General features: G+C 41.5%; 1 protein-coding gene across 1 annotated transcript in view; it reads right to left on the reverse strand.

Annotated features, from left to right (window-relative positions):
- Positions 1-2,301: 2,301 nt before the first annotated feature.
- Positions 2,302-12,507, reverse strand: part of Tpk1 (thiamin pyrophosphokinase 1) — a 249,457-nt gene continuing 239,251 nt past the window's right edge. The window contains exon 8 of the mRNA XM_013021731.1: positions 2,302-4,178. Coding sequence (XP_012877185.1) covers positions 4,060-4,178 — 119 coding nt within the window. The 3' untranslated portion in view covers positions 2,302-4,059. The remainder of the gene's footprint in view (positions 4,179-12,507) is intronic.

The following is a 12,507-nucleotide window of genomic DNA, read 5'->3' on the forward strand; positions in this document are numbered from 1 at the left end:
CAACGTATGCTTTTCCATCTAAAATCTATTTCTAGGTGGTTTTCCAATTTAGGATAGTATTATTAGAATATACTGCAGGTTCGTTTCATTGTGAGTGTTTATGTGCGTCACAGATTAGTAAAAATAGTTTACATGTCCCCATGCAGACCGTATCTCCTTACCACCACAGCGCCCTCTGCTGTCTATCCTCCACTGTGTTCTGTCTTCACTTCAAACTCACGTGCTGCTTGACTCCAGCAACCCAAGCAAAGCTTTGGAAGGCATGGATGCAAGCTCACTTGTGGCTGCAACCACTGGACTGCAATCATTTTTCCATTTTCCCCCCACTGCCTGAAGAGTAGGATCACAGCATGCCTTCTCTCATCAGCCATTTAGGTAGCCTACTGATATTTTGGGTTTCACTCAGATTTATAAACATGACCCACGGAAAGAGGCTGATTGAAGTCAAAAGGGTCAAAGGTAGTTTATTCTTGGGCCCCAGCTGGGCTCAGCTAGCACTTCCTCTTTGTTTGAAAACTGTACTGAGCCACAGGCTCATGTCGATACTATAAAACTAATAGATGGCCAGGCACAGGTGACTCATATCTGTAAATCCTAGCTACTCAGAAGGCAGAGATCTGAGCATCGCAGTTTGAAGCCAAGGCTGGAAAGTCTGTGAGACTTTTACTTCTAATTAATTTCCAAAAAGCTGGAAGTGTGTGTGTGGCTCAAGTGGTGAAGAGCACCTAGGCCTTGAGTTCAAGCCCCAGGCCCAGTGTGTGTGCACACATGCACGCGAGTGCGTATACACATACACACACACACACACACACACACACACACACACACACAGAGTAAAAACTTGTTAAAGTGAGAGAGCATATAAATAGGAAATCATCTGGTTGTTCCAAGGAAAAAGTCACATAATAACAAGCAGTACCTAACGCTTTACTGGATGCTTTAGGAGAATTCCTTCTGTGAGTGTGAATGTCCAGGGTCTGCAGCAAAGTTCTGAGGTTGTGGCATAGAATCTGCTTCAAAGTGCCTAGAGTTTACAAATATTTCAGATATACACACACACACACAGAGACTTTATATTTTAAAATGTATTAAAATCTCAAAGTTTTTTTAGTTTAAATGTAACAGGCATTCTTTGGTAATGAAAATTTAAAACAATGGACCTATTCCATTTATTTTTTACTTACTTTCTTATGTGCTGGTCCCAGGACTTGAACATAGAACTTGGATGCTGTCCTTGAGTGTCCCTCCCCTCACCCCCACCCCAAGTGCACTATCATTTGAGCCATACCTCCACTTCAGGCTTCTGGGTGTTTAATTAGAGATAAGGTTCTCAGACTTACCCGCCTGGGCTTGATTTGAACTGCTTTCGTCAGATCTCAGCCTCCTGACTAGCTAGGATGACAGGCGTGAGCCTCCGGCACCCACTGGACCTATTTTTTAAAATGGTATGAAGTCACTTCTCATGATGAATATGTAAGTGGTTTTCTGCAACTGGGATGAAACTATGCCAGCTTCACCTGCCAGTGACCCAGAACAGAACCAGAAGGGATAACCCGTGCTGAGAATGCACGCTGACTTGGCCACTCCCTTCCTTGCCATTTCCTTTGCGGCGGGTGTTGTCTGGGGCAGCATTTGGAGGTCTTAGGAGTTTCTCCGCTGTAGGTTCATACTGAAAGGAGCTGCTCAGTGAAGGAGCCTGGGCTTCCACTGTTCTTTACTTGGCTTCCAACCAGCTGTCGGCAATGTGAATGGAAGACACAGCCAAGTGCTCTGGGCTCCGAATTTGTGCCAAGATGCAGGAGTTACAAGTGGAACTGCAGCACTGCAGATACGACCCCCTCCTGTCTCTTCTTAATCCTCAGAGTTCTTTAGGCTCTTTTCTCACCTTCTTCACTGTGGTAGTTCTTCTCTCTGTTGTCTTTCCCCTGGCATATATTTGTGCAAGTTACCTACCTTCATTCCTAAGACTCCTACAAGGCAAACAGATACATCACACAATCTTTGTTTTTATAGATGAAGCAACAGGGGTCTAATGAGATGAGTATAAACCCCTGGTCTATGTGATCTGACTCCCCCCACCACCTCCCCACTTCAATGAGAAAGGACCTATTAATAGCACTGATTGCTATCTGAAATCAGATGAGAGATTTTAAGTCATAATCAAGATTATGAATTATATGCCTAATAATCATCCTTTGAGCCAGTATGTTAAATTTGGAAACACTGATCATGAGAATTTAGTCATAATGAAATACAAATGATAAAAATGGATTGTTTTCTTAGGAGCTGACCACAGACATGCATATTGTAAGGAAATATTTTTATTTGACATCCAGGTTTTTGGTATCACATATACTGGCATAAAATAACTAAAAATCATCTCTGATGAATCTTGAGAATTGTATGCGAGTTCACTTGATCCCTTTTCACTCTCTATTTACAATCTGAGCCTCACACTGCTGTAGCACCAAGATGAAAGGCATTATTGGTCATTGTCCTTCTGAGATTCAGGCATTGCAGTGCGTAAAGAGTGGTGTATTTGGCAAGATGTGATCTAGTGATTTGGGAAGGAAAGGTTAGGAAGAAGATCGAAGGAGTGTCTCAAAAAAGAAACATGAATGCATGTTTACCAGTTTGCTCAAGCTCAAGGTGTCAGTAACTGAGTGTGTTATCTCCCCTGCACCTGCTCAGCGTCCGCACTCAGAACTTGCGTGTGGAAGGCTGCCGCAGATGCGGTCGGTACAACCTTTTCCATTTGACAGTCGAGGAGATGGTTCAGGTAACCCAGGTGGGTGGTGGCCAGGGGCAGAACACAGGCTACAGCCTTGGTATCTCCGCATTCCATGTTCATTTATCCATATCGACAAACAGACTCATTTGCGGATCATGTAAATGCACTTGTGACTGATGAACCAGTATATATACTTTTTCAGTCTGAGGTAGGTTAAAAAATATATATATATTTTTGTCTTCCCAACTTTTCCGGTCTAAGTTGTAATGGTTGTCAACCCACTAAAGCATAGCATAATTACATTGAGTCTGGGTATTAGCCTGTGAGTAGGGCATCATGAATGATTATGTATCGTTCACTATGGCCTCTGTACTTATGTACTATTTCCAAATCTAACAATTTAGGTCAATGATTCTCTCTCTCTCTCTTTCCTTATTTTTGTTGGTCATAGAGATTGAACTCAGGGCCTGGATGCTATCTTTGAGTCTCTCTGTGTTCAAGGCTAGTGCTCTATCACCTGAGCTATAGCACCACATCTGTTTCTTGAGTGGCTAATTAGAGATAAGAATCTCACAAAGACTTTTCTGCCTGGGCTGGCTTCGAACCTTGATTCTCAGATCTCAGCTTCCTGAGTAGCTAGGATTACAGGCATGAGCGAGCAGCACCTGGCTGATTCTCAATTTATTTTTGAGAGACAGTGCTAGAGTTACAAAACCAGAGTGAAACCTTGCAGTTCTGCAACACCAATCTGGAAGACTTTTTCTTAAAGATAAAGCATAATACATATTCCATAGAAGAGGACAGCATTAGAGATACTCAGTGCTAGCCCTTCCTGACAAGCACACTGACTCCAGGAGGAACCGCACAGGTTTTTAATTCCTAGTTTCACAGTTAAAGACAATTTTCAAACAGAAATGGAATGATTAAAAAAATAGTTCTGAATTTTATACTGAAATGATCCACACTATCTTTCCAAGAGAATATAACAGAGCTCATTCACTTTCATGACACATAATTGTTTTCCCTCACTGTAAAGACTGTTATCTATAGTGTTATCTGGATGATCTAAACATTATCAATGTTTTATGATTATGATGATGATGATTAGTTTTGCATTGCTAGGGCCTCAATCCAGGCTTGTGCCTGCTAGGCAAGCATCCTCTCTGCCACTTAGCTCCATCTCCAGTTGTTATTTTCTTTCAAACTGGTGGCTTCCCCTAGCGAAGTTTTGATTTCTGTGAACCCGGATGAACCCCGTCTGTGTTGAGCAACGAGCCTTTGGCAGGTGAGGTAAGGCAGAGGCGCGCCGATGGACTCTGTGGGGAAGGCTAGTCTTTGATGGCCATGGTCCAGAGGAGCGGATGGTCAGTTTCCACAGTCACCACACCAGACCCGTCATAGGTGTTAGAGGTACTGACCAGCGTTCCAAAGCCAAGCTCATCGTTTGCTGTCGAAAAAAAGGAGCACGCAGATTAGTGAGAGGCACCTTGCTCCAGAGTAGACTGACTTTGTCAACAGTTAGCAGAAAGCAATTAAGTTCCCATACTTCAATAGCAGATATATAAAATTAGAATAGGTGAAATAAATGAGGAAGACTTTGAACTTGCTACCATCGTTCTTTTTGAAGTTAGTTAATTGGGCCATTTCCCATTTGAGGGTATTTTGTCGTTAATGTAAACTTCATTAGAAGTTTCTTTCTTTTCATGTAATAATTATAAAACTAAAACTCACCTCTGTGATGTGCTTACTTCTGTTCCTTCCCCAGTACAGCTTTATTTTTTACTCAATGATTTTACATAAGTTATTAGACCCTATAAGATATAGTTTTAGCTTCATAAATAGTGATAGGGGAAAGCTAATTGCCTACAATCTACTAAAGCAAGGGCTTCTGGTTATTTCTTTCTCATGAGGAAAAGCCACAGTGACTCTGGCTTGTTGTGCATTGAATTGAGAGTGCAAAGGTCAGAGCAGGTTTTAAGATGTGGGATTTTCAGCAAGCCAAATTTAGCTGTAAAATGAGGGCAAGACAAGATGTACTCCATTAAACAACTTAGTTACCAAAGTAGAAGCCTTACAGGCTTATGCAATCAGAGTTTATGTTTTTATAAATCTAAAAGCAAACATATAATAACCACATATAAGCACATTATTTGTTTCCTAACAAGTCAGCGTCCTTCACTTTTGGAGTAGGCAGCGGCCGAAAGCCTGGCTCTCCTGCGACAGCTCTTAATAGCCGATATGTTTTTCTTGGCAAAAATTCCAGGAGAAAAATAAAGAAATGCCACAGAGCCCACGCTGTCAGGCAGAAGCTGCTGCTTTTCCTTACGCAGTTATGTGGCTCAGGGGGAAAAAAAGTCAGTTACAACTTTCATTCCCACTAGAGGGAGCCTGCCATCTTTCTGAGGAAATTTTGAGAAGACGATTTCAAAATACAGAAACGGGCTTACAGGATGATAGATAAATCAGTGTTATTGGTTCACAGGGTTTCTGTATTAAATCCATGTTACTTTATTTTCATAGTTGTCAACATTTTTACCAATGCAAAAATGAGGCCATGAAAGGGCAGCATCATTCTATGATACAAAGTGAATCTCACATGAATGTCTCTCTGATATGTATTTCAGAATAACAGGCTCCTGGGCTTTGTGAGATCATGTTTCTAAACAGAGGCAACAATCACACCAGCACATGCTCCATGACTCCATGGCCAGGGTCCAGTGATGGTCCGGGTGGGAGTCACGCAATAATGTGAACAATAGAGATAGCATCTCTGTCCAAGATTATAGTCCAAGTGCCCATTGAGTAGCTTCCTGAGTCCCAGCCCAATGGACAGTGTGTTAGTAGGACTTCTAACTTTAAAGTAGAAATGGTGACGGATGTCTTTTAAACTTCTGGAAACCAATTAGATTATAATCCTAGTTGTTAAGCCAGCCGCTGGTGGCTCACACCTATTACTCAGGAGGCTGAGATCTGAGGATCTTGGTTTAGAGAGCCTGAGCAGACAAACCCTAGAGAATGTATCTTCAATTAACCAGCAAAAAGGCATAAGTGGAGGTGTGCCTCAAGTGGTAGAGCACCAGCCTTGAGCAAAAAGCCACGTGAGAATGTAAAACTCTTGAGTTCAATCCCTAGTATTGGCACGTGTGTGCGTCTTTGTGTATGCACACACACACACACACACACACACACACACACACACACACACACACACAAAACACATGATGTTGAAAAGACAACTGAAAATGTAGCAAACAAACCTACTTAACCTAAACAAACCTACTTAAAATTACCAAGAGAATGTATACTATATGTTCTGTAAGGCATATAAAGTAAGACTCCCGCCTGAACTTGTAACAGAAAATCTTCCGATTGTAGTCCTTCCTCTAAATCTCTTTCCCAGTCCTCTAGATCCCATATCTTGTGATGTCATTCCTATGAGAAAGAATAAATGATGGAACCTAACTGAAGGTCAGGTAATATTCAAATCAAAACAAAACATGCCCGGTCCTGCCCTACCCGCATGTCTTGGCACTGTACTGACGGCTGTCATTATCTGACCACTTCCTGTGTGGCAGCCCCTCCACGCAACTTGCTATTCCTCGGATAAGCCAGGAATTTCCTTTCTCCATGAAATAATCGTATGGGTCCCCTCCTGTAATACATGTAATCTTTTCTCAGCATGTTGTATCCTTCCAGTCTCCCCTCAAATGTCCCTTTATCATCTGTGTCTGACTCTTTACCTGCCAGGGACTGGATTATGAATTCTCTTTTCTATTTTCAAGTGACTTGCTTGTTTCCCTAACACATCCAAAGCTGTTTGGAATCCTAGTCTAGGACAGGCAGAGTGTACAGGATGAGTTCCAAACATCTTGTTCCACAAAGTAATGAGGCAGTGTTCAAAGCTGGACTTAGGAACGTCACAAGGACAGAGAAGTTGGGACAATTTGGAGCAATCTGAAGTAGAACCTATTACTGGGAAAGATGCACTGTAAGACACTGAATAATCATAAAAAAAATCTCCAGCTAGGGATATGGCTCAAGCATTAGAACACTTGCCTACCAAGGAGAGCCCCCTGGGTTCAACCCCTTAAGACAAAAGAAAGGGAGGAGGGGGAGGGGAGCAAGAGGGCACACATGCATGCTCACAGTGGCACAGAATTCCCAAAGGCAGGCGCAGTAAGATCTCTTTTAGCAAAAGACACGGACTTCTATAGGAAAGGATGCCAAGACATCACCACAATGTACGACTGGGTCAAGGCGAAAACCCCATGAATGGTGTTCAATCACTGACTAAAGTGCTGTTGGGGAACGGGATATTGCCAGAGCACCGAAGCACCACAATACACATGCCTTCTCATGTCAAACAAAAACAAGTATGAGAGTGATCTTAGCCAAATGATCAAGGAACATCATCAATAAAAGAAAAAGCGATATATGCTGTCTGATAGGATGCTAACTGGTGATTTCTGCAAAAGAAATACTTGACCTGAATCTAATCAGAGGGAAATGACTAAGAATATTAGACAGCAGACAAACCAGCTTTGTGAACTCATTAAAACTGTGAAGTCATGGAAGACCATAACAGAGGAAAGAGTATTCTCAATTAAAAGTGTAAGCAAACACTACAACTAAAGCCAATGGATGATTTGTTTTTAGCTCTTATACTATAGAAACATATAAAGAACAATTGGTGCACAGTATATGAACTGTGCACCAATATAACCAATGTTCTATTAGGGTAGATAATGACATTGTAATTGTGTGGCAGACTGTTCTAGTTCTTAGGAGATACATGCTAAAGAATTTTAGCCTGTATATCTTCATGTTATTTCCAAACAATTCAGAGAATAAAATCCAAGTAAACATAAGAAAAACAGAAATACCACTGTTGAAAAAAACAGTTGGCAAGTCTCAGTGGAAAGTTCACAGACCTTATTGCACAAAGTTCTTTTGTAAGTTAGAAAATTTCCAGTAGTTAAATTACAATTTGGGTCTGGTGCTGGTAGCTCATGCTAGTAATGATAGTTACTCAGAAGGTCTGAGATTTGAATATCCTGATTGGAAGCTAGCCTGGGCAGAAAAGTCCAAGAGCTTCTATCTCCAACCAAAATGACATACTGGAAGTATGGCACAAGTTGTAGAGTGCTAGATGTGAGCAAAAAGCTGAGTGAGAGTAAAAGGCCCTAAGTTCAAGCTCTGGTACCGGCACAACCACTACACAACAAATTGCATTTTGGGGGAAAGGAATAGCAGGGAATAGGGAAAGAAATAGGCCTTGATGAAAGGAAGCACTTCCCTGGTGTTTGCCTCTTACTTTCCTAAGAGCTGAACGAATGCCAATAGCAGGCACGGAGAAATGCTCCCTGATGGGACGTGTGCAAGATAAATCTGAACGGAAGAAAATGTGTGCCAAATGGAGATATATGTGCTTTTCACGTTGGAGGAGCTCCCAGCCTGGTGCTAAGTACCCAGCCTAGGATGTGACTGAGTTCTTCCCGTGGGCGCTTCTTGGATGTAGGAGGACCTGAAAATTAACCTCCAACTTCCAGGTTCCAATACCTGGGAAGAAGATAAGACTAAAACTTATTGCTAACAGCCTCATCTGCGCTTTACTTTGGGGCTTTATGTCTCCAAACTCTAATAAGCTAGAGACTTCGAAGGTGAGCACTTCCCGCTCTCCACCCTGACTAGGAAGCCTTCCTCCAGCTCACCCATGCAGGGGTTTTTATGATGCTGGTTGAAAGTGCTTCCATTTATCTTCATCTCCCTCACATCTCTCTTGACCTTGGACTGGGGCTGAAGATATTAGAAGGCTTCTGACATCCACTTATTCTTTTTCTACATTTTCTGGGTTATGACTTGGCCTGCTGTCTGCAAAACAATGAGACCAGGATAATGGTGCTACTTGGAGGAAACAAAACTAATAATGCCAGTTAGAAGATGTCTCCCAACATCGGTTCTTCCCGATGCTTAGTTTTCTTAAATAAAACCCATGATTTTTTTGATAAAATAATTTCTTGATGTTATGTCATTAGCATGTTCTACTTAGTACTTGCTGTTGTGGTTAAAGGGATACACAGAGCTCCATCAGGAAAAAGGAAGAGTTTGCAGCAGTTATGAAATAAAAAGAATAGCCAGAATCCGTAAAATATGACCTGCTGACATTATTTGTGGGAAATGAGTGATCTGGCCAGGTGCTGGCGGCTCTCTCCTGTTGTCATAGCTACTCAGGACCCTGAGAGCTGGGGGCTGCAGGAACCTGGGCAGGAAAGTTAGGGAGACTCTTACATTACCTTACTATCATCTTATAACCAGTAAAAATGCCAGAAGTGGAGCTGTGGCTTGCATGGTAGAATGCTAGCCTTGAACATAAAACCTGAGGGACAGAGAGTGCCTAGGCCCTGAGTTCAAGCCCTAGGCCTGCACTCACACAGAGAAATAAATGATCTATGTAGATCTGAGTGAAGATTGCTGGGGAGAAGCTAGTATCAGTCGGGTTTAAGTGTGTGTGCAAAGAGGGGTGGTGGACTATCGGGAGTGCTCTGAGCTGGGCTCCTTGCTCTACTGCTTGCCCTCAGCATGTGGGGCTTTGTACTGTCTCCCACAGGCGCTGGCCTGCCTGAGATCTTTCACACTAGTGCGAGAACTGCAGCCTGCACACAGTAACGAGTCCTAGATTACTTCTCATCCCATTGTGCTGCCGCCTGGCTGCAGAACAGGACAGCATTTGGTGCAGCTGGGCTTCAGCCCCACCCTGGAGAACAGACCTAATACCCCACACCTTTGCTAAAACTTCCCCAGGTGACCTTAGCATCTATTGGAAAAATGCTAATAGGACTCATCCCCAGTAATTTCTAATACTGTGATCGTACAGATGGATGAGTTAATGTCTGTGAAGAGCTCTGATTTCTTGAGAAAAGTGTAGGAAATCTGTATTATCATCATCTTCGTCTTCACGGAGGAAGCTTTAAAGTGGCATTTACTTCTGTCCTTCAAATGTCAGTAGAGATTATTGTAAGTATATCAAACACATGGAAATGGCATTGAACAGTGAAGAAAGAGAAGAATATGCGAGGTAGCATGGAGTAATTACTTTTCATCCATCTCCAACCTGCAAGTGACACCTATTCAAAGTGAGCTAATCCATGCTTTTTGAGAATTTCATAGTCACGTCAGGTAAGTTCAAACAGAGAGGCAAATAAAAAAGCCAAACACCAAGTATGCTGCAGTAAAGGCTTAAATGTCTTCTAAGGGAAGAGGAGGGACAGAGGAGTGGCACAGGATGTGGTTTCTCTTCCTCAGATCGAATGAAATGGGTGAGGTAGGAGAAGTAATGTCCTGCTTTGCAAGGCATGACTCCTTTGAATAAGATTGGTTAAACTGGTCTCATTTACCTGACTACAAAATGACCTAGTTATACCTTAGTCACCTGACAATTTAGCTCTATAAGAAAATGTGTATATATGCTATTGCTAAAGGCACTATTCATTTTAGTAACGATGTTTTACTGGCTATGTTATGTTACAGGAAGGATCTGGGTTACGTTGTTGGATGGGGCATAGGCAAAGGGGGTGATGGTAAGAAAACCATGAAAGCAATGTCCCATGTCGGTTTGTGGATCAGAGGATCATCATGGAAGTAAAGTCGAGTGGCTCTAACAATGGAGGAAGGAAGGTCTGGCGCATCCACTGTACAAGCCAGTGTGCATGCCCTTGGTGTCACATCAGAAAAATGCTTCCTGACATTCTTCAAAATAGATTTCTTGCAGTCTTTCAATGCCAATCTGAGATTAAGTAGTGCATGTCACATGTTAGTCTGATGAAATACAATGCAGTTATTGAAAATGTAAAGTGAAGAGCAATGCAAAAGTGTAAAGGGGAAAATTCACAATTCAAAATACATGCCTCCACTGCAACTGGGTAAATATGATCAAGCATATCTATTTATCGTCTCTCAAAATACTTTTTATAAACATTAAAGACAGAATCAAGATAACATAGAATTTTCAAATAAGGCATATCAAGAAGGGTCTTGGCTCCTTAGGTCAAAGAGAAGATTACTTTGGACAAAACTTCCCAGACTCTGAACATAAGACACTCACATATTGGGTTACAATGAGAGTTTTCAAAATAACTGTAATAGATCGTGTACGTGTAGCCCCCTCAAACCCAACCACACCACTACAAACAACAACAGCTGTAACAGCCTTCCTGTTTGCACCACCATGGAAAAAACTAGAAAACTGTGAATACATTGAGAAATGAGCAAAGCTTAGTTACCTTAGAAATGGATTCTCTAGGACCCCTGGGCCTCCTGGTGGTGAAATGCTCACTTCTCTCATGAAGCACTTTCCCAGTAACCTGGATGGCCCTGTGATCCCCAACTTCGGTCCTGTCATCCCCCACACTGATGCTCCCAACTGGAATAGGCATCAGTCAACTCTGGATTCTCCAGAGCTCCTGTCACTCTTGGTCACTAGTCCCTATGGACGTTGGTGGGATGTTAGTGGCAGATGATCATTCTGAAACCTCAGTCTGAAACTCTGTGAGGTTTTGAAAATGGAAACCCAGTCAGTGCTCATGTTGGCATTTGTTTGCCTTATTGAAAGATACTTATAGCACAGAAATAGTAGATGGATGCTTTCCTATCTAGCAGAATTCCTTCAGTCATATGGCTCTTTTTAGACCAGAATTTTACTTTGTGAGTCTAACTACGATCTTAAGAAATGCAGAATCTGATTTATGCTCAAATGTTTTTTAATATTAACAGATTTGATTTGTTATTCTAAAGGTAATAAAGTACCGTCTTGGGCTTTGTCCACAACCAAAAAGTATGTATTATATGCTTGCTCATAATATATTTTCATCATGGCCTATTTTCATTTTTAATTTCCCCCTCACTGATATATATAATGATAATATTTCACATTTGGAATAGCTGGCATCTAAGTATATGAATATTCTAATGTGCACAAGTATATTAGCCATTCTTAGAAACAAACTACTTTAACTTAGAATTAATATATTACCCACCCCATTCTAGTTATAATCAATCCATTTATTAATATTCATACCATGGGACCTTTTCCTGATGATAGCCTGAACTTCTCATTTTGATGAACTTTCTTTGCATTAAGTATTTGCATATTATATTATCCCAGCCTCAAGTTTATAACCTCCTTGCCAATTTACTCTATCACTCACAGTACAGGCATGGATAATGCTGCCTTATAATTCAATGCTCAAATATCCTTTTCTTCCAATTAGTTTATGAGTTCCTTGTAAGCAGAAATATGACTTGTTCTAACCTAAATTATCACAGAATTTCTGCTCTCGAAAGGACGTTAACAAGTTCAGTGGGTTAATTCAGACAAAATTGAGCTCAGAGCTCTACCCACTTAGATTTACTGGCTTACCAAGGCAAATTGGCCTCTGACAATGGCTCAGGGCTTTAGAGGATGTAGTTCAAGTATCATTGATCTGATATCTAACCACAGGAAAACAAACTCAAGGTGCCTTATGGCCCAGGGAACATGGGATTAGAACCTCAGTCTTCTGGTTGAAGACCACATCTACTTCCACATCTACTACTCTTCACAGCTGGGAAGGTCCTTAACTACTGTTGGATAACCTAATCAAAGTTAAATCATTTAAGCTACATATTCATATTTCAAGTACCTGAAAACATGGCTTTATTAATATGTACATCTTGCTAAAGCATACTAATTATTGAAGGCTGACTGGTGTTAATAGGCCAACTCTGATTCAGTGATTTTG

This window comes from Dipodomys ordii, unplaced genomic scaffold (genome assembly GCF_000151885.1).
Source record: "Dipodomys ordii isolate 6190 unplaced genomic scaffold, Dord_2.0 Scaffold56, whole genome shotgun sequence".
NCBI lineage: Eukaryota > Metazoa > Chordata > Mammalia > Rodentia > Heteromyidae > Dipodomys > Dipodomys ordii.